The 22,542-nt window shown below is 36.8% G+C and overlaps 1 protein-coding gene and 1 pseudogene across 1 annotated transcript; one reads left to right on the top strand and one right to left on the bottom strand.

The window, feature by feature from the left end:
• Positions 1 to 7,561: 7,561 nt before the first annotated feature.
• Positions 7,562 to 8,512, top strand: LOC123465761 (olfactory receptor 8D1-like). Its single transcript, XM_045165625.1, has one exon. It carries the CDS (start codon positions 7,571 to 7,573, stop codon positions 8,510 to 8,512), a length of 942 nt encoding a protein of 313 aa, XP_045021560.1. The 5' UTR covers positions 7,562 to 7,570.
• An 11,142-nt stretch (positions 8,513 to 19,654) lies between these two features.
• Positions 19,655 to 20,582, bottom strand: LOC123465762 (annotated as a pseudogene).
• Positions 20,583 to 22,542: the final 1,960 nt, after the last annotated feature.

The following is a 22,542-nucleotide window of genomic DNA, read 5'->3' on the forward strand; positions in this document are numbered from 1 at the left end:
AAAAGCCTTTGACAAAATTCAGCACCCATTTATGATTCAAACTCTTCAAAAAATGGGCATAGAAGGAACTTATGTCAACATAATGAAGGCCATATCTGATTGGCCTACAGTAAATATTATTCTCAATGGTGAAAAACAGAAAACATTCCCACTAAAATCAGGAACAAGGCAATGGTGTCCACTTTCCCCACCATTATTCAGCATAGTTCTGGAAGTCCTAGCTACAGGAATCAGAGAAGAAAAAGAAGAAGAAAAAAAAAAGGAATCCAGATCAGAAAAGAAGAAATAAAATCCTGACTGTTTGCAGTTGACATGATATTGTACAGAGAAAACCTGAAAGATAGTGTCAGAAAAATATTAGAGCTAATCAGTGAATTTAGCAAAGTTACAGGATACAAAAATCAACACACAGAAATCACTTGCATTTCTATATAGTAAGAATGAAAATCTGAACGTGAAATTAAGGAATCAATTCCATTCACCATTGCAACAAAAAGAATTAAGTATCTAAGAATAAACTTACCTAAGGAGATAAAAGAGCTGTACACAGAAAATTATAAGATGCTAATGCAAGAAATCAGAGATGACATAAACAAATGGAGAGATATTCCATGTTCCTGGGTAGGAAGCATTAATATTGTGAAAATGACTCTACTACCAAACACAATCTACAGATTCAATGTGATCCCTATCAAATTACCAAAGGCAATTTTCACAGAACTAAAACAAAAAATTTCACAACCGACTCTTAGCGACCCTATGGACTGCAGCCTACCAGGCTCCGCCATCCATGGGATTTTCCAGGCAAGAGTACTGGAGTGGGGTGCCACTGCCTTCTCTGATATGGAAACATAAAAGACCCCAAATAGCCAAAGCAGTCTTGAGAAAGAAGAGCGGAGCTGGAGGAATCAAGCTTTCTGACTTCAGATTGTACTTCAAAGCTTCAGTCTTTAAGACAGTATGGTACTTGCACAAAAAGAGAAATATAGACCAATGGAAAAAGAAAGAAAGCTCAGAAATAAACCCATACACCTCAGTTCAGTTCAGTCACTCAGTAGTGTCGGACTATTTGCGACCCCATGGACTGCAGCAGGCCAGGGTTTCCTGTCCATCATCAACTCCCAGAGCTTATTCAACTCATGTCCATAGAGTCGGTCATGCCATCCAACCATCTCATCCTCTGTTGTCCACTTCACCACTCACCTTCAATCTTTCCCAGCATTAGGGTCTTTTCCAATGAGTCAGTTCTTCACATCAGGTGGCCAAAGTATTGGGGTTTCAGCTTCAGCATCAGTCCTTCCAATGAATATTCAGGACTGATCTCCTTTAGGATGGACTGGTTGGATCTCCTTGCAGTCCAAGGGACTCTCAAGAATCTTCTCCAACACCACAATTCAAAAGCATCAATTCTTCGGTGCTCAACTTTCTTTATAGTCCAGCTCTCACATCCATTCTCACATCATTCACTATAAATAAACTAAAATTAAATTCCAAAAAATATCAAGTAAACCATAGGAGGTCAAGAAAGGGAATCAGAGGAAATAGGAAAAAATAAAACATAATAAAGTGGCAGACTTAGTCCTTTACATGCCAATAATCAATTTAATTACAAATGGTCTAATTCATGAATCACCTACTGAATCACTAAAAGAGCAACTCTGTCTGCAAGAAATCTTTTCAAACAGAGTGACATAAGCAGGTGAAAGTAGAAAGATAAAAATTATATGCCATGGAAACATTCTATTTAAAAATAAGGAGTGGATTTATTAATATCAGGTCAAATAGACTTCCAAGCAATAGACAAATTATCAACAAAAAACTAATAAAGTTCATCTAGCCCAGAATGTAAGAAGTAAAACTTCTTAATAGCATGTGATAGTCTATGTAGAAAACCTAATGGAATCTATAAGAAGAGCTACTATAAATAGCAATCGACTTTAGTCAGATTGTAGGAAACAAAATCAACAAACAAAAATTTATTATTTTCAATACACTCTCAAAAAACAATAGAAAACCAAATTTCAAAACTACCATTTGCAAAAGCACAAATCTTATCAAATCCTTAGTTATAAAGTTGGCAAAGTATATGTAAGATCTTTATAAACAAAACCTTGTTGAGAGAAATTAACGGAGACCTGAATATACTATGTTCCTGTAGCAGGAGACACATTATTAAGATGTCAGTTTTTCTCAAGTTTATTTACATATTCAATATAATCTCATTCAAAACCCCAGCAGGCATTTTGTGAAGAATAATAAGCTATTTATAAACTTCATAAGAAAATGCAAAAGTCCTAGAAAAAAAAAAGCTTTGATAAAGAATGATGCTAGAGGATTTGTTATAAACTTCAAAATGCATTATGAAGTTACAAGTAACAATACAGTGTGATACAGGCATCAAGATAGATAAACAGATCAATGAAGAAGAATAAAAAATTCAAAAATAGACTCACACATAGTTGGCCAATTGATCTCAATAAATTTACAAGACAAGGCCATCGAATGGTGCTAGAAAAGCTGGACATATGATTCAAAACAAATAAAAAATGAAAAGAGAAGAAAAGAAACTATGGATACACACAAAGAAACCATGAGTGAATCTCAAAATAATTATGCTGAATAAAAGAAGTCAAGGTAAGAGTGTATACTAAATAGTTCTATAGGTTTAAAGTTCTTGAAAAGGCAAACTAATCTACAGTAACAGAAAGTGGATCCATGGTTCCCTGGGAATGAATGGACGAAGGTTGGGGGGGAGAGATTACGAAGGATGGGGTGAATATGTTCATTCTCTTAATTTTGGTGATGATCTCATGGGTAAACATGTTGCGTTTAGCTAATTATACACTTTAAATGTGCAATTTATTGTATGTCAATTATACCTTGATAAAGCTGCTAACATTTTGAAAATGAAATCAACAGACAATTTATGGGAGCTTCTATTGGCTAAAAGACACATATTTGAAATCAGGACTGACCTAGGAAAGTGTATGTACATATGCTTTCCACAGACATGTGATATATAAGGAAAGGTCTTGGAGACCAGGTGACACCTTTTTAAATTATAGAAAAAAAAATTCACCTATTTTTTTTCTCCATGTGTAATCCTTGAAAACATCTAGAAGAGTTAAGAACAATAAGATTTTTCTATGTTCAGAGATAATGGAATGAGTTTGACTGGATTATAGAAAGTTTTAAATGATAAGGAAAAATTTGGTATTGTGTGGTTTTAATAAAGCAATGTAATTTTAACATGATTTCCAAAGTTTGATATTTGCTATCTGTTGTTGTTCAGTCACTCCACTGTGTCCGACTCTTTGCAACTCCATCCACTGCAGCACTCCAGGCTTCCCTATCCTTCACCATCTCCCAGAGCTTGCTCAAACTCATGTCCTTTGAGTTAGTGATGCCATCCAACCACATTATATTTGCTATGGAATCACTATTAATTTTCTTACCACTCATGGAAAAAAAGTTTGATGTTTGTTTTAAACATTCCAGAAATAGGAATGCCACTATACTGCCAACAAACGGGTACTTTTTAATTGCTTCTTCCCTATAGAGTCCATCCACTGGGATGACAATGCCCTAAGGGAAATTTACGCTTACATCATCTCCTTAAGGTCCATGTAGATGCAAATAAAATTTTTCTTCAATAACAGAGGACTGAAAGTCAGTAGGATTACTTTTCTTGCTCTGCTTAATTGGTTTTAAGCTGTTACTCGTTGATAACATTTCTTGAATCCTTATGTAACACCAATTCCATGGCTTTTCCAGATTCAGCAAGATTTGGAGCCATAAATGTTTGGTTGTAAAATTATCTTGTGTGTGTGTGTATGTGAGTGAGTGTGCACATACATGTACTATGTGAGACCAAAGTTAAAACTTATCATATGGGACCAACAATACTTTACCTATTGGTAATATTCAGGTAAGTCATGAAATTCTATCTACCTTTCTTTCACTTTCTTTCTTTAATAAGATATTGTAGTTGAAAACTAAATAATAATAATAAAATAATAATAAAAAATAAGATATTATAGTTGAAATCAAATTTTGGAAGGCAGTTAAAAATTCTTATCACTGATGCTAATGGGTAAGACTAAACAGGCAGTTGTTGTCTGCTTCTTGACAGGTAGGCATGAAGCCTGTAACACATAGAGACCATTTCTCCTCTCACTTTTTCCATACCTGTTCTTCTGACTTCAAACTCTTGACTTCCCGAGTGCTGTCATATTAATAATATCTCTTATTTATATGCAACTTTGAAGTTTATAGAGAATTTTCACATGCATTAATAATGTAACATCACAAGATTTAGTCAGGTCAGGAATTCCTTTTACTAGAAGGACAATGACATTAACCAATTGATATTATCCAACATCTCTGAGTTAACAATGGGTCAATTGATAAATAAAAATTCAAGCTCCTGACACTCAGTGTAATTCATAGACTGCTACATTAAGGGTGAAAAATCATGCCGTTCTCCACTCTCTGCTTTCCAACAGTGGATTCACAAAGCTAACCTTCAAAATGAAAGACAGGAAATCCTAGCTTTGTTTCTGACACCTCTATTCATTTATTCTGTCTGCTTATCTCTCCTGGTTACAATACTAAAATGAGAAACATATCCCAGAACTTAAATTAAGTTAGATGTTTCTAATTTAAAAAAAGACTCTTTCAAGGCTTAAACATCCCAATCTTCAAAAATTTTCAAACAACCCTATGCCTCAGAGACAGAATCACCCAAGAATTCCTATTGTATTAGAAGATGTTAAAGGACTTTTGTATCTAATACTTGGTCAAGGAAAGAAATTTTGAACTATCTTTTGTTAATGTCACAATCCATACAGGTATATATGTTTTTAATATTTATCTGAAGTGTATCCAGTTTCTAACAACAGCACTGAATTAAATCTTATCCGACTCTTGGTACTCCTTATTCAGATTTTTCTAAGAAAAGAGAGTAATGCAAAGAATGTAAATGTAACCAAAGAAATTTTTTAAAAAAGAAAGAAAACCTAGGTAACTTTCATGTAAATATAGGCTACTGTCTGAGAGTACTGCTTTATTTGAAGACTGAAAAAAAAAATTAGGGGTAGAAAGTTTGCCAAGGTCGCCGTGTTGGTAGAATTTGAAGGAAGAGAGTGCAGATCTCTGCTAGGTCCTAGGGTCTGTGTTGAATGTCTACAGAGCAACACTGTTGCTCTGTTGGAATACTGCTCTGGGTGAATTGCTGTAGGGAGTAGTCAAGAAGAGGTGATAAGAAATAGAAAAATAATGGAGAAAAGGCACTAAAAATTCTTAATGTCTAGTTCAAAATATCAGATATAACAATAAAAATGACCAAACCAAACTTTACTGATAACTTTTCACATACCAGGAACTGCTTTAAGGTGTTTGTACGCATCATACCTGATTGATCTCATCCAGTCCCTTGGCTTTTAATGTCATACATGCACTGATGATTCAGAAAATAGTGTCCTAGGCAGACCTCGCCTCTGAACTCCAAACTCATATCTTCAGTTTCCTACTCAATATAGCCATTTGGTAATATAATAAGACATCCAAATTAAAATATTGAAAACAGAAAACTGCCTCTTAAACCTACTCTCTACCATGACCATTGATCCAACCTCAGGCCCATATCCTCCATCTTCTTTCTGCCACTCTTTCTCAGATGCCTGTATCCAACTTGTAATCCAGCCACAATTTTTCTGACTACTTCTCAATATCCCCATCATTACTAGTCTGGCCCAAGCTATCATCTCTCAACAGGAGCGCATTTTGTCTCCTATCTGATTTCCCTGAATCACTTTGTTCACTCTTCAGTGACCGTTCTTGACAGAGCAAACAGAGCCTGAAGGATCCTTTTAAAAATACATCAGAGCACAGAACACTCTGCCTTCTGCAAAGTCTCCAGCATTGCCCCATCATAGATGAGATGAGATTCACAGGTTTTACCAATACCTGTAGCCGGTGCATAGCTACATTTACAGCCTCCACTTGTCTTTCAGGCTCTGTATAGTCCAGCCTTCCTGGCCTCCTAGCGTTCCTCCAACACCCCAAGCATGCTCTCTGTCAGAGTCTTTACTCTGGGTATTCTCTCTGCACAGAACAATGTTTGGCTTCCAGATTTATCTAGACATACTTGACATATAACACTGTATAAGTTTTAGGTATACAATATGATGATCAATATATGTATATACTACAAAATTATCACACTAAGTTTAGTTAACATCTACCATTTCACCTAGTTACAATTTTTTCTTGTAATGAGAACTTTAAGATCCAGTCTATTAGCAACTTTCAAATGTACAATATAGTATTGTGAACTGTAGTCCACCATGCTGTATATCATATCCTCAGGGCTTTTATCTTATAATTGGAAGTTTGTATCTTCTGATGCCTTTAATTCATTTCACTCAGGATAATTTGTATTTAAATTTTTAATTTATTTTTAGCTGAAGGGTTATTGCTTTACAATATTGTATTGGTTTCTGCCATACATCAACATGAAGCAGCCATAAGTATACATATGTCCCCTCCCTCCTCTCCCTACCTCCCACCCCCACTCCATCCCAACCTATCCCACCACTCTTAGCTGTTATCCAGATACTGACATGGCTGCCCCATTTTGGCTCCCATTCATAGAGGGCAAAGAAAGACTGAAAAAAGAGTCAGGTCACTGCGGATTTGTAGGTGGCAGGTTTAATAAATGAAGGAACTTGTGAGGCTTGTCTCTGGTGGCCATATGGCAGTAGAGCTCCACACCTGCCCCCCAGAATCTTAAAGGTTTATTTAATGGAATAAGCTGTGAAAATATTATTGCTTTCAAATTGTGTGATTTAACGAAAATGTTTTCTTAACCTCTTTCTCAGTCTCTCAGTCAAGCAAAAGCAAAGAAAAAGTCAAGATATCTTGGAGGAAATAAGCACTTTGCAATTGGAATCAGAGAAGACCAAATTAAATATGTTAAAGATGACAAAGCCAAGAGGAGAAATGCAAGAGATACCAGCAAGAGACCAGTTATACTCGGCCTTGAGACATTGGAAGAGAGAATAGATTGTTGCAGACTGGACATCAACAAAACAGGGTGGTAACACTGTAATGTTTCTCTAAAGGTGTCTGAATTACAGAAAGGCAGTTTTTCATTAATTGTTGTTGTTCAGTCACCCAGTTGTAACTGTCTCTTTGTGACCCCATAGACTGCAGCATGCCAGGCCTTCCTGTCCCTCACCATCTCCCAAAATTTTCCCAAGTTCATGTCCATTGCATCGGTGATGCCATCCATCCATCCATCCATTAATAGGGGAATCTAAAATTCCATTTGTAAAAACAAAATGGTTTTCACCCCTAAATGTCACTTGAGAGTAGTAAAAACTGAAACCAAATAAAGCACCAACATCTTGATAAAGTCTTTGATCAAGAGTAGATTTTAGTCTCTTGTTTCCTGAAATTCTGGGTCAGTTAGACACTATATCATTCATCAGATCTTGGATTGTTAAATCCTATCAGATGACAATATTTGGCCAATGAGACTCTCTCTCCCAAACCAACTGGGAGAAGAATGGATACAGGCAATCATTCTTTGGTAACTGAGTTCATCCTTGAGGGGTTAACAGACCAGCCAGGACTCCAGGTCCCTCTCTTCTTCCTGTTTCTATTGATCTACATGGTCTCCATGGTGAGCAACCTGGGCTTGGTCATTTTAATCAAGATCAGTTCTCAGCTTCACATGCCCATGTATTATTTTCTCAGTAATTTGTCCTTCATAGATCTCTGCTACTCCTCAGTCATAATTCCAAAGATGCTGGTGAACTTCATGTCAGAGAAGAACTTCACTTCCTTCCCTGAGTGCATGGTCCAGCTCTTTTTCTTCTGCTTCTTCGGTATTAATGACTCCTACATGCTGACAGCCATGGCATATGATCGTTATGTTGCCATCTGTAACCCCTTGCTCTACACTGTTAGCATGTCCCACAGAGTCTGTTTCCTACTGGTCACTGGTGTGTATATAGTGGGGGCTGTTGGAGCCTCGATTCACACCAGCTTCATATCTAGTTGCTCCTTCTGTGGCACTAATGTCATCCACCATTACTTCTGTGACATCCTTCCTCTTCTGAATATATCTTGCTCAAGAGACTACACCAAGGAACTTTCTGTGATGATTTTGGTTGGATTCAATGTCTTTGCATGTGCTGTAGCCATCTTCATCTCTCATGCTTTCATCCTTCCCAGCATCTTGCGCATCCACTCAGCTGAAGGCAGATCTAAGGCTTTCAGTACCTGCAGCTCCCACCTTGCAGCTGTTGGGGTTTTCTATGGCTCCATCATCTTCATGTATTTTAAACCATCTACCAGTGACACAGTGCAGGAGAAGGTGGCCTCTGTGTTTTATACCACAGTGATTCCCATGCTTAACCCCCTTATCTACAGCCTTAGGAACAAGGATGTCAAAGAATCCATTAAAAAAGTCCTGAAGGGTGGGATAGTTCCCAGGTCTGTGTAGAAAACAGGACTTTTGAAAAGAAATAGCACAAATAGACCTTGTGTTTTCTTTTAGCTTGTTTTTAGCACTAATTATTTTCACATCAAGAGCCATTTTAAATTAAAAGGTCCAAATAACTTATTTTCAATTACTCTTTAGGTGCCCTTATTCCCAAGTGTCTTTTCAGTTCAGTTCAGTTCAGTCACTCAGTCATTTCCGACTCTTTGCAACCCCATGAATCCCAGCATGCCAGGCCTCCCTGTCCATCACCAACTCCCGGAGTTCACTCAGACTCACGTCCATCGAGTTGGTGATGCCATCCAGTCATCTCATCCTAACTGTCCTTAGTTTCCTACCTACTCAAGAAACAATCTCTTACCTACATTTCACGCTTTGGTATAAGCTTATAGGTATCTCAGAACTCTCTTTTTGTAATTTTTCTTGCTAAACTGAAAACTCCTGACCAAACTTTTTAAAGTTGTAATATCAAATGATGACTAAATATGTAAATCCCCTTAGGTATTTGCATTTTTAATACACAACAGAGTTATAGAGGCAATATACATTTTTTTTTTGGTAAAACTTTTTAAGGAAATCTGTGAATGCTAAGTTGCTAAGTTGCTGCAGTCATGTCTGGCTCTTTGCAACAGTATGTAGTTTCTAGTAAATAAGAAGAAATAGTATTTTCCTAAGATTTCTAGCCATTGTTATAACCATCAAAAATAAGATCCGTCTTGTGGCAGTCTCAAGCAGGGTGGAGATTGGGATGAGCATGGAATAAAAGAACAAAATTATTTTAAATTTTCACTCTAATTTTAACTTACATATTTTCTTTCCAGCTTATTATGAATTTTAAATTGGATCTTAATAAGACTTTCTTCTGGATGACTTCTTTAGTTATTCCCTACTTATTTTCTCACTGTTCATAGTAATTCCTGTGCCCCACGATAGCATTATATCTCACTCTTCCAGTCAATCAATCAGTTTTTGATGGACAACCATGTGCCAGACAGGCAAAATCCCTACCCTTTTAGGGAACAAATAATGAAAAAGAAAACATATACATTGCATATAAGGAGGAGAAATTTTTAAAGTGTGCTGTAAACAGGGAATACAAGTGTCAGAGTAATGGTAGGTGACAAAGGGATGGTGGGGAAGGAAGACAAATATCTGTAGGGCTTTATGGGAAGGTTTGAAAGTTTTGACTGTCCTTCTAAGTGAAATGGGAAGTCACTGGGGGTGTGAACAGAAAAAGACCTGATCTGATATATAGGTGACTCTTGCTCTTTCTGCTGAATGGGCCTAAAAGCAATGAAATCCAAGTAACAAAGATCATACCTATCATCTAATGATATTTGGGTTCTAACTATGACACTCCACTAAAGGAAACCAAGACTTAATGGAGAAGTGGCAGATTTCAAGGTAGGATATCTAAAATTCAGGATGAGTCTAGAGCATCTCAGTATTTCATAGAGGAAGAAAGTGCCCAATAATTATGGAAATGTATCAAAAGGAAGGAGCCCATACTGGACAAATTTAGAGCAATTTAAATATCAGAATGGATGGCTTATGTGATTCTATGAGTCCTTCCTGATATAAAAATAATAACAATGACAATAATAAAATTAAAATAATAGAAAAGGAAAAGTACTTCTTTATAGAATGCTGTCAACTAATGACAGAATAATATCATTCTATATCTAAATAAATCTGTATCTGATATAAATTTATATATAAACATTATATATAAACATATATTTATTAATTTACATAATCATTATAATTATATATATGTTTATAAATATAAATTCAGATATAAATCTATATCTGAATTATATAATTAGAAACTTATCAAGTTGTAATAACCATACTAATAATTGAATTAGCTAAGAATCATCAATCGAAACCAAAATCAATAGGTTGAAAGTACCTCCCTCTTAAGGGAATAAGAAAAACACAGACATACAATCTTAAGTTGTCATGTCACAGATTCCTCATTCATAATAAAGTAAAGGGAATACCTCTACAATAGTAAATTTTAATTGAAACCTTTTTTAACCCAATGATTAAATTTAACATTAGCAATAATGGAACAAATTGATGTCTCATTCCTTCTGTGATTTTCTGAAAGAAATAACACAATGTCACCTAAAGTAGACATCTGAGCCAAAGATGTTTAACCTAAATTTAATCACAAGGAATTAGACAAGTGAAAACTGAAAGATCATCAAACATAATGAATCATGTTCTTTTTATTTTATTTTTTATTTATTTATGTTTTTTTTTTTTACCATGTTCTTTTTAAATGCCAATGTCATAAAAGACTGAAAAAGGCTGGAAAAAAGACTTTAAATTATGTATACTAAAGAGAAATGTCAATTAAATATTATGCTTAGTTAGCTCTTTGATAAAAAACAAAACAAAAAAAATCTGTAACACACATTATTGGGGACAACTGAGAATTAAATGTGGGTTATATGTTCATCAGTAAAAGTGAATCAATGTTAAGTTTTCTGAGTGTTAATAGTTGCATTGTGGTTGTATAGGAGGACATCTCCTTTCCTAGGGGACTTATGCCAAACTGTTTAAGGATAAAGTGTCATGATAGGTTGTGGATAGTCATCTCTCAAATGAGATAGCATTGTGTTTGTGTGTGTGTGTGTTCCCAAATTAAACACAATTCAGTTTTATGGTGACAACGGCCATGTTTTTCTTGTGTGCCTTTGTATCTCTAATACCTAGGGTAACAAATGACACACAGTTGTTCAAACAAAACTCACTGAATGACTCAGTGAATCTCTGTGAATAAAAGTGATAAGCAGGAATTACATAAATGAAAAATAAGTAGAGGTAATGCATGAAGTCAAACTCCTAGATGCAGATATTTCTCTCCTCTGGGAATAAACCTGTCTAAAATCAAAATAGAATTTTGATTTTTAATTATGTCTGTTTTTCTACTCTATGATTTGTTTCTTTATATATTTTCTCTGATGCTTTTTCTGCTTTATTAATTTCTTTCTCAATTTTGGAATTAAGAACTTAACTTATATTCTAGTGTTTATTTTTTTCCATTTTATTTATTTATTTTTATTTTTAAACTTTACAATATTGTATTGGTTTTGCCATATATCAAAATGAATCCATCACAGGTATACATGTGTTCCCTATCCTGAACCCTCCTCCCTCGTCCCTCCCCATACCATCCCTCTGGGTCGTCCCAGTGCACCAGCCCCAAGCATCCAGTATCGTGCATCGAACCTGGACTGGCGACTCGTTTCATATATGATATTATACATGTTTCAATGCCATTCTCCCGAGTCACCCCACCCTCTCCCTCTCCCACCGAGACCAAAAGACTGTTCTATACATCAGTGTCTCTTTTGCTGTCTCGTACACAGGGTTATTGTTACCATCTTTCTAAATTCCATATATATGCGTTAGTATACTGTATTGGTGTTTTTCTTTCTGGCTTACTTCACTCTGTATAATAGGCTCCAGTTTCATCCACCTCATTAGAACTGATTCAAATGTATTCTTTTTAATGGCTGAGTAATACTCCATTGTGTATATGTACTACAGCTTTCTTAGCCATTCATCTGCTGATGGACATCTAGGTTGCTTCCATGTCCTGGCTATTATAAACAGTGCTGCGATGAACATTGGGGTACACGTGTTTCTTTCTCTTCTGGTTTCCTCAGTGTGTATGCCCAGCAGTGGGATTGCTGGATCATAAGGCAGTTCTATTTCCAGTTTTTAAAGGAATCTCCACACTGTTCTCCATAGTGGCTGTACTAGTTTGCATTCCCACCAACAGTGTAAGAGGGTTCCCTTTTCTCCACACCCTCTCCAGCATTTATTGCTTGTAGACTTTTGGATCACAGCCATTCTGACTGGCGTGAAATATTATTTCCATGCAGTGAAATGAGTAGATATCAAGTAAGCAGATGGATCAGTTTAAAAAATGAACACCGTGTGTAGCCTATACCCCCCCAAAATGTAAAATACTTCCATAACTGAGAATGTTCCTTCTTGCCCATTGCTAATCAACATCCACACCTCCAAATCACTACTATTTATTATTTTTTAACCATAGATGAGTTTTGCCTGTGGTTGATCTTCATATGAATTTTGGTGACAAGTTTTTCTCTCTGAGATAATTTCCAGTAATCTTAGCTCATCCATGCTCTCTTCTGTTGGTATAAAAGCATGAAATATAATATATTATGTGCTCAGTCGTGTCTGACTCTCTGTGCACCATGGTCTGTAGCCTACAAGGCTCCTGTGTCCATATAATTTTCCAGACAAGAATACTGGATGGGTTGCCATTTTCTTTTTCAAGGAATCTTCCTGACTCAGGGATCAAACCCATGTCTCTTGCATCTCCTACATTGGCAGGCAGATTTTTTTACCACTGAGCCACCTGGGAAGCCCAGTACAAAAGCATACTGGCTCTTTAATGGATATCTTTTTTTTTTTTTTTTTAGGACCTTGTGTCTCCTCCCTCATCTTCCTCCTTTGCACCCTCTTCCTCCCTTCCCCCTCCCCTCCAATTCCTCTCCCTTTCCCCTCCTCTCCTTATTCTCCTTATCTTTCTTCTTCTCAAGATTTTACATTTACCCACTCACTTTTCTTTTCCTCTTTCAATACAGATTCAAAAAGTTTCCTCTTCCTTCACTTAATTCTCTTTCCCTAAAGTGTTGCCTTTCTAAGGTTGCATCTTTGAGTCTTATGTGAACTCTCTTTACTTCTTTCCTATAGTCAATATTCTAGTCTACGAATACATTTTTTTGATATTTATTGCATTTAAGTCATATCATTTAATTCTAAGAGTTCAATACTTTTTTTTAAATTTAAATTTATTTATTTTAATTGGAGGCTAATTGGGGGTTTCAGGATGGGGAACACGAGTTCAATACTTCTGCTAGAACATAGAGTCATATTTCTACATATAGGTAGATTGAACTTAGTAGTGCTCTCTTTATATAGCTGTGCTGAAGGTGCAGTGATTATGCAGTTTCACTTGTTCTTCTAGTTGATCTATACAACTTTCAGGAGAATGTATGGAGAGATTTCAATGTGCACAGGTGCCATCACCTCAGTTACCTCCAAAGTTCTCAACAAAATATTTGAAATTTTTAAAAGTACAACCAAATAGCCGAATAATAAGCAATTAGTCTACATGATTGGATATCAAGGGATTGCATACAATGAGACATTATGACATTACACCAAAAAGGTTACAATTTAAGAGACTCACAGTACTAGGTTTTGGCAAGAATCTGCAGTAGCTGGAAGTCCCAGGCATCACTAGTGGCAGTACAGCATTACCAACTGAGTTGTAATACAGTTTGGCATTATTTTCTAATACTAAATATTAATCTTCTTTATAATCCAGTAGGCATATATTTAACAATGGGTATATAACCTAGAGAAATGAGGATGTACATCAATTAAAAGATTGGTAAAATAACATACATAAAAGATATAATAGTTCCAAACTGAACATGTTCTTAAGCATTGATCAAACAGGAGAATGAATAATTAAGTGTGTCATATTTATACAATGGAGAGTACACAAGCATGTCACAACACAAAGATGTCTTACAGACAAATTTTTGAGTGATACAAGCTACGCACAGAAGAGTATATACTGTGTGATTCCACTTATATGCAGTCCAGAAAAGGTAAAACTTCCCAAATGTACACTACTTCTCCTTGGAACATGATAAAGCCTTATGATGTGATGCTAATGTTCTATTTATATTTTTATCTGATTAGTCATGAAATGGGTATGAACATAATAAAAAAATGCAAAGAGCTGTATTCTTAGTACATTTTGTATACATAGATATGTAAAAATTCATTGAGATACAGTGGAAGTATGTCTTGAAAGATGCTTGGAATAGAAGGTAAAACTCCTTCAGTTCCTCTGCACTCAACATAGACACATAGAAAATTACTTTAAAATCATCTCTATAACAATGTTCTCATTTATATGCAGGCTATTTAATTATTGCAGCTGGAAAAGAGGAAAAAAAATGTTAGTGCACTTTGAAATTTTCATCCTGTTGAATCATGTATATGAGTGCCATTTGCAAGCAGATCTTTTAAAATTTCTATTTATCTTGAATATATTCACTGTCATGAAGTATAATTTTATAAAATTATTTTAATGACTACTTTTTATTCTATTGTACATCTCTACCACATTTTACTTAAGCGTATATTTTTGAGGGACATTTATTTAAATTATTTTTTCAATTATCAGTAGCACTTTATGTTTGCAGCTTTATCTTTGCCAGTATTATTTATTAAATATGAATGACTGGAAATTGAATAACTTGGTAAAAGTTCATATAGAATTTGCAATACAGTGTATTTAATATATGTTGTTAAACTGTCTTACAGAAATTAATATAGATATTTGAGTATGTATATCACTATTGTTTTATTTAAATTTGTGTTTCTAACAGAGTTGGCAAAGTTTAATGTGCTAATTTGCATTTATATTATTTTTGATATTTGTCTATTGAGTGATTTTGGCTTAATTTTCTATAGGCCATCCATTTTTGTATTAATTTATAAGGATCTTTATATATTTTTATTTTGGTCAATGAAAGTCCTCTTGCTCTTTTAACGTCATTCTGACTTTTCTTTCTGGAATCAAAACAGAATAATCCTAATAAGTTTACTAATAAGTGTTTTAACCATAAAGAGGGTTTTGTGTCACTTTGCCTAAATCTTACTTAGAATTTCTCAGTTATAATTTCAATTTTGAGTCTTTTCTATTTCTTAATTCTATTTTTATCCATCATAGACTTGCATAAATTGATTGAAATCTGTCTTTTCTAAATTCTAGGTGTGCATGAAAGATGAATGAAACAGCTCTTTCTCATCCCCAATATTCCTTTCATGTAGAGGAACATTAATTACTTCACTCTGGACCCTGTTTTACACCCTTATTCACATCTGGGAAGGTAGAATGACTTATCTGATAGGTGAGCTTCAAATAAGAAGCTATTCTTTTATTGTTTATTTTCTTTCTGAGAGTAAGCATATTTTCAGAAAGAACATATTCTCATATATTTCCCGTGCATTTCTCCCTGTTCTGGTAGAGACCAGCAGGAATCTAGCACTTCCTGTGATTAGAGTAGTGGGTTGCCTAACTCAGGGCTTGGATTTAGGTATACCTTGTCCAACAATAAAGATGTAATAAAGATACTTTGTTCTTCACTTGACAGATTGTTTATTTGCTTTTCTATTGGTCTAGAACAAAGGCTCTGTATTTGACTTCCTCAAAAGTACCTTGTGCATTGGATCAGGGTTATAAAGAAGTCAAAGAGAGAAGATTTGGAAACAAAAAGGTCGCTAAGGGTTTTGGGCTTTTGATGGGGAGATGGAAATTTTACTTCAGTGGCATGAATTGATACTTATTTTGATGTTTTTATTCTTTATGGCTTATGCATAACTTTTCACTAACCAGGTCTCTGCAGGTGGCTATGAGTCTAAACTTCTGACCGTGTGGGATTTTCACCTTCACAGGTGCCTGGTAGTGCAGATTTGTTTAAAGGTGAGTGAATAATTTTATATGGGCACACATTCATTTTTATCCAGAGGCTGTACCACTAGTGCTGGCTCTTAAAAAAAGGCAAATGTCTCAATAGAGGCTCTACTCCTTGAAACACGTGAACTAAGTAAGCGTCCACACGGTCCTGTGTCTACGGTCCATGATAAATGTGGGTTGGGTAAATTGAGCCAATCTTAGTGATTGCACAAGCAAGTATTGCTGCAGCTTAAACCTGAACATAGAGACAAAGCTTTTCCCAAGCAGCGATTTGATTATAATGAAAAGAGAAACGTTCATATAAGTATTGTTCGGAAAATAGGGGGTAGAACAATCATTTGTTGTTTCCAGTCAGTTTTCAGCCCTGTTTTCGAAAAATATGAATTCTAAGACTAGTAGAGCAGGGTGGTTTGGGCTGCTGTACATTGTGACATTGTTTTTTCATTTTAAATTGCCTTTATGATCCATACATGGGACTGTGGAGAGCCTAACTGAATTACTATGGGTTGTGCACAGGCTCAAGAAGTAGCTCCTGCCCAGTGGGTGCCACTTGTCCCTTGATTTGTTAAATAAGTAAGCTCAGAGCTTACAGGGCTTTGAATTTCCATCTTCTAATATGTTGTTGTTCAACATATGTTGTTGTTCAACAAGTCAGTCATGTCTGACTCTTAGAGATCCTGTGGACTGCAGCTTGCCAGGCTTCCCTGTCCTTCACAATCTCCTGGAGCTTCCTCAAATTCATGTTCATTGATTCAGTGATGCCATTCAACTATCTCATCCTCTGTTATCCCCTTCTCCTCCTGGCTTCAATCTTTCCCAGGATCAGGGTCTTTTCTAATGAGTCAACTCTTCTCATCAGGCGGCCGAAGTGTTGGAGCTTCAGCTTCAGCGTCAGTCTTTCCAGTGAATACTCAGGACTGATTTCCTTTAGGATTGACAGGTTTGATCTCCTTGCAGTCCAAGCGACTCTCAAGAGTCTTCTCCAATACCATAGTTCAGAAGCATCAATTCTTCGGTGCTCAGCCTTATTTATGGTCCAACTCTCACATCCATACATGACTACTGGAAAAACTATAGTTGTTTTTTTTTTTTCTTTTTTATTTTATTTTTAAACCTGAAACACTGTATTAGTTTTGCCAAACATCAAAATGAATCCGCCACAGGTATACATGTGCTCCCCATCCTGAACCCTCCTCCCTCCTCCCTCCCCACACCATCCCTCTGGGTCGTCCCAGTGCACCAGCCCCAAGCATCCAGTATCGTGCATCGAACCTGGACTGGCAACTCGTTTCATACATGATATTACACATGTTTCAATGCCATTCTCCAAAATCTTCCCACCCTCTCCCTCTCCAACAGAGTCCATAAGACTGTTTTATACATCAGTGTCTCTTTTGCTGTCTTGTACACAGGGTTATTGTTACCATCTTCCTAAATTCCATATATATGCGTTAGTATACTGTATTGGTGTTTTTCTTTCTGGCTTACTTCACTCTGTATAATATAGTTTTGAATAGATGGGCCTTTGTTGGTAAAGTAATCTTCTAATAAGGTAAGGAGCTTCACTTACATGGATGGTAGATTTCATTAATGAACCAATAAAAATGGGAAGAGGGCTTACCATAAAAATAATAGTATCTTTTATACTGAGAAAGAGAAACAGCTCAGAGAAATTATTTCTAACCTAACAACTGAGAAGATAGATTAGAAATCTTGATTTGGAGCACTCTGTTTCTAGGAATTAAGGCTGCTTAGGAAATCAAGTGATTTAGAAATGATGCCTCAGTCTTATAATATGCAGTAGAAAAAGGAGAGCAAACTAAAGTAAAACAAGTTAATTAAACTGGAATGAGAAAGAGAATGAGAGAATGGACGTCAGTTATAAATCTGTGTATTAGACAATGGTAATTTGAAAGCCAGGAACCAGTTCCAGGAAACTATTCACTGAAATATTAAAGTCACTGAAAAAGAGTAAGTAGTATACATTCTCCTTAAAGATGGAAAAAGCTTAAGGAATGGTATTGCCTGAGAAGGCAGTTATTATTACCTAGACCCTGAGAAAACATAAAAAAGAAATATATGGAGAAGAAAAGATATATTTAAAGGACAGGTAGGCACAGCTGTGAAAAAAGTCCAGGACCTGGTTTAACAAACTCAAAAGAATAACAAGGGAAAATGAACAAAACAGCATATTTTACTTGGAACCGTTTATTTTTCCCATTTATAAAACCCCAAAGCCAAGAATCACTTCTTCACCAAAACCTTCCAAAATGCTTTCTTCACATCTTTGTTCCTGAGACTGTATATTAAAGGGTTCAGCATGGGGATCACTGTGGAATAAAACACTGAGGACACCTTCAGTTCAGTTCAGTTCAGTTGCTCAGTCGTGTCTTACTCTTTGTGACCCCATGAATCGCAGCACGCCAGGCCTCCCAGTCCATCACCAGCTCCCTGAGTTCACCCAGACTTATGTCTATTGAGTCAGTGATGCCATCCAGCCATCTCATCCTCTGCCGTCCCCTTCTCCTCCTGCCCCCAATCCCTCCCAGCATCAGAGTCTTTTCCAATGAGTCAACTCTTCTCATGAAGTGGCCAAAGTACTGGAGTTTCAGCTTTAGCATCACTCCTTCCAAAGAAATCCCAGGGCTGATCTCCTTCAGAATGGACTGGTTGGATCTCCTTGCAGTTCAAGGGACTCTCAAGAGTCTTCTCCAACACCACACTTCAAAAGCATCAATTCTTCGGCGCTCAGCCTTCTTTATAGTCTAACTCTCACATCCATACATGACCACAGGAAAAACCATAGCCTTGACTAGACGAACCTTTGTTGGCAAAGTAGGCTGCAGTCCACGAGGTCGCTAAGAGTCGGACACAACTGAGCGACTTCACTTTCACTTTTCACTTTCATGCATTGGAGAACGAAATGGCAACCCACTCCAGTGTTCTTGCCTGGAAAATCCCAGGGATGAGGAAGCTGGATGGGCTACCGTCTATGGGATCACACAGAGTTGGACACGACTAAAGCGACTTAGCAGCAGCAGCAGCAGCAGCAGTGATACTATGTAGCTCGGCTGGTAAAGAATCCACCTGCAATGCGGGAGACCTGGGTTTGATCCCTGGGTTGGGAAGATGCCCTGGATAAGGGAAAGTCTAACCACTCCACTATCCTGGCCTGGAGAATTCCATGGACTGTATAGTCCATGGTGTCACAAAGAGTTGGACATGACTGAGTGACTTTAACTTTCACTTTCAGTGACACTATGCCACCCTCATATTCCCTGATTTCATCATCTGTAAACCAGCCTCCTATTTCCAGAGGGGAAAAAAGTTCAAATGCTAAAGAAAAACACCAAGAGATTAAAAAAAAATTTCATAAAAGTCACAGTAAGAGACCGTGAGGAAAGGAAATTATGCAAATAGTAAGGAAAGATAGAAGATCTACTCTACAAGAAGTGGAAACAAATTAACAGGAGATTCAAATTTCTTTCAACATGGTGAGAAAGAAATAAGATAAGAAGATTGTCAATAAAATTGTTATTATTAAAACCAGAACCTTCCTACTTTGTGATTAACTACAGAGACAGTATTTCTAATCAAAGCTACCTACAACTCAGAATTTTTCTCACAGCGAATTTCACATCTTTATTTCTCAAGCTATAGATTAAGGGGTTCATCATGGCAACCACATTGGTATAAAAGACAGAGGAAATTTTTCTCTCATCCAGAGACCCAACAGAAGATGGTTTGAGATACATAAATGCACATGATCCAAAGAAAAGAGAAATAGCAATGATGTGGGAACTGCAGGTGCTAAAGGCCTTGGACCTGCCCTCTGTGGACTTGATGTGGAGGATACTAGAGAGGATGAAGCCATAAGAGACAAATATGGTGAGACTGGGCACAATGATGTTGATGCCTCCCACAATGAAAACTACCAGCTCATTGATGTAGGTACTTGTGCAGGAGAGCTGGAGCAGAGGGAGGATGTCACAGAAATAATGGTTAATGGTGTTTGCATCACAGAAGGTCAGTCTCAGCATGCATCCAGTGTGAGCCATGGCACCAGAAAATGCCATCAAGTAGGAACCAAGCATAAGGTTGGAACACACTTTAGGGGACATAACAACATTATACAAAAGTGGGTTACAGATGGCCACATAGCGGTCATAGGCCATTGATGTCAGCACATAGCATTCAGAAATGACAAAAAAAACAGAAAAAGTAGAGCTGGGTCATGCACCCCATGTAAGAAATAATATTCTTCTTTGATGTGAAGTTAATCAGCATTTTGGGTGTAAACACAGAAGAATAACAGAGGTCTATGAAGGACAAGTTAAAGAGGAAAAAATACATGGGGGAATGTAGATGTGAATTTAGAACAATTAGATTTAGCAATCCCAAATTTCCCATCACAGTCACCATGTACATTCCTAGAAAGAAGATGAACAGGGGGAGATGGAGATCTGGTTGGTCTGTTAATCCCAACAGAATGAATTCAGTCACAAAAGAGTCATTTCCAGGAGCCATTCTTCTCTAAGGGAATCTGTGGACACAGGAGAAAGGGTTCCATTAGAGAACAACTCAGCCCTTGCCACAGTGTCTCATCTATGAGGGAGGGTAAACACTGGGAATGGCAGAGACTAGTCCTACCTGGTCCCACAGAATCTGCCGTATCTTTATCAGGACACAGAGTTTTGCAGACTTGTATAAGCTAAACATAGCAAAGGAAATCACACACTTCAGAGTTAAGGCCAGTGCTGTTATATGCAAATATAACTGCTGGAAAAACAAAGGGCAAGAAGGATAGATCAAGACAGAACCACCACATGTCTATAAGCATTCTGTGATGACCCTCTAACAGATTTCTCTGCCAATTTCACCTGTGTCTCAGATCTGCACAAAATGAGAAAGAATGGGCATGTATTCGGTCCTTATACTTTCATCTAAACAGGGAATAAGTTTATAAATTAAATTCAGAAACTCACCCTCCTTAGTTCAGAAAACCTCAGGGCTGGCTCCCTTAGCCTTGGTTTTTACCCAGTTGGGATTGGAAATGCAATTTCAGGTTCCTGAGCCTTGAGTTCTTTGATTCTGAGAGAAGCTGGCCAAGACATATGTCTGAGAAGCCTTTCTGAACTATTATAACTTCTGATAATTATTTCAGTCCTTTCAAGCAGCAGAGAAAATAAAGCCTTTTATTATCATACTTGCTACTTGATTAGACACAGAAAATTTAATGTGAGAGTCCTGATGTAATACACTTGGTTAAAAACAGGCTAGAAGCTTGCTGACTCTTTTCCCCAGGGTATAGATTTGTATAAAAGGGAATAAGGAAATTATATATCTTGGATTGTGATCAGTCTTTAGTTCCTTAGGGACTCAATCTTTCACTCCTTTTCATTTTAGGTATTATACATCCCTCAATGTAGATCCAAAGTAAATTCCCATCTCCTCATTACATCTACCTCTGAAGGGAAAGCTACTACATTGTTTTATTCCATTTCATTTCCCAAATGGATATACTTTCTGTAAGGTTCCTATTTCTAGGTTTCCTTATTTCTTTATCTGAAATTTTTCAAGAGTTTCAGTAGCTCATTTCAGTTCTTCTCTCTCTTAAATATCTCTAAAAAAAAATTGCAATGTGGTATATTCCTTCACCGAGAAGGCAAAGGCACCCCACTCCAGTACTCTTGCCTGGAAGATCCCATGGATGGAGGAGCCTGGTAGGCTGCAGTCCATGGGGTCGCTAAGAGTCGGACACGACTGAGAGACTTCACTTTCACTTTTCACTTTCATGCATTGGAGAAGGAAATGGCAACCCACTCCAGTGTTCTTGCCTGGAGAATCCCAGGGGCAGGGGAGCCTGGTAGGCTACCGTCTATGGGGTCACACAGAGTCAAGACATGACTGAAGTGACTTAGCATAGCATAGCATATTCCTTCTATGAGGCTTTCCCAGTGGCTCATGGTAAAGAATTCACCTGCTAATGCAAGAGATACAGATTTGATCCCTTGGTCAGAATGATACCCTGGAGAAGGAATGGCAAACCACTTCAGTATTTTTTGCCTGGAAATCTCATGGACAGAGGAGCTGGTGGGGAGAGTCCATGGTGTTGCAAAGAGTTACAGACTTAGCGACTAAGCAACAACATGTTCCTTCTTTAATTTATACTTTTTAAAAATTTACTTGAAATTTCTACTTGATTCTCCTGCTGAGCCATTTTCTGTAACATTTCAGTAACCGAGGTTATCAATTTATTCTTGTCATAGAAAAGAGTAGGAGCTATGGAGTTAGAGAATTGTGAATATTAATTTCCTACTTACAAACTATAATTCTATGGACAAGTTACTTAATTTTTCTGTTCAATGTGGGAAAATAGGGGTGGTAAAATAGCATCTCTTTCTTTGGGATACTGTGTTAATCAAATGAAAAAATCCTAAGTAAACTGGTTGAGAAAGTGCCTTTCATATGGTAAGTAGTTAAAAAT

This window comes from Bubalus bubalis, chromosome 5, assembly GCF_019923935.1.
Source record: "Bubalus bubalis isolate 160015118507 breed Murrah chromosome 5, NDDB_SH_1, whole genome shotgun sequence".
NCBI lineage: Eukaryota > Metazoa > Chordata > Mammalia > Artiodactyla > Bovidae > Bubalus > Bubalus bubalis.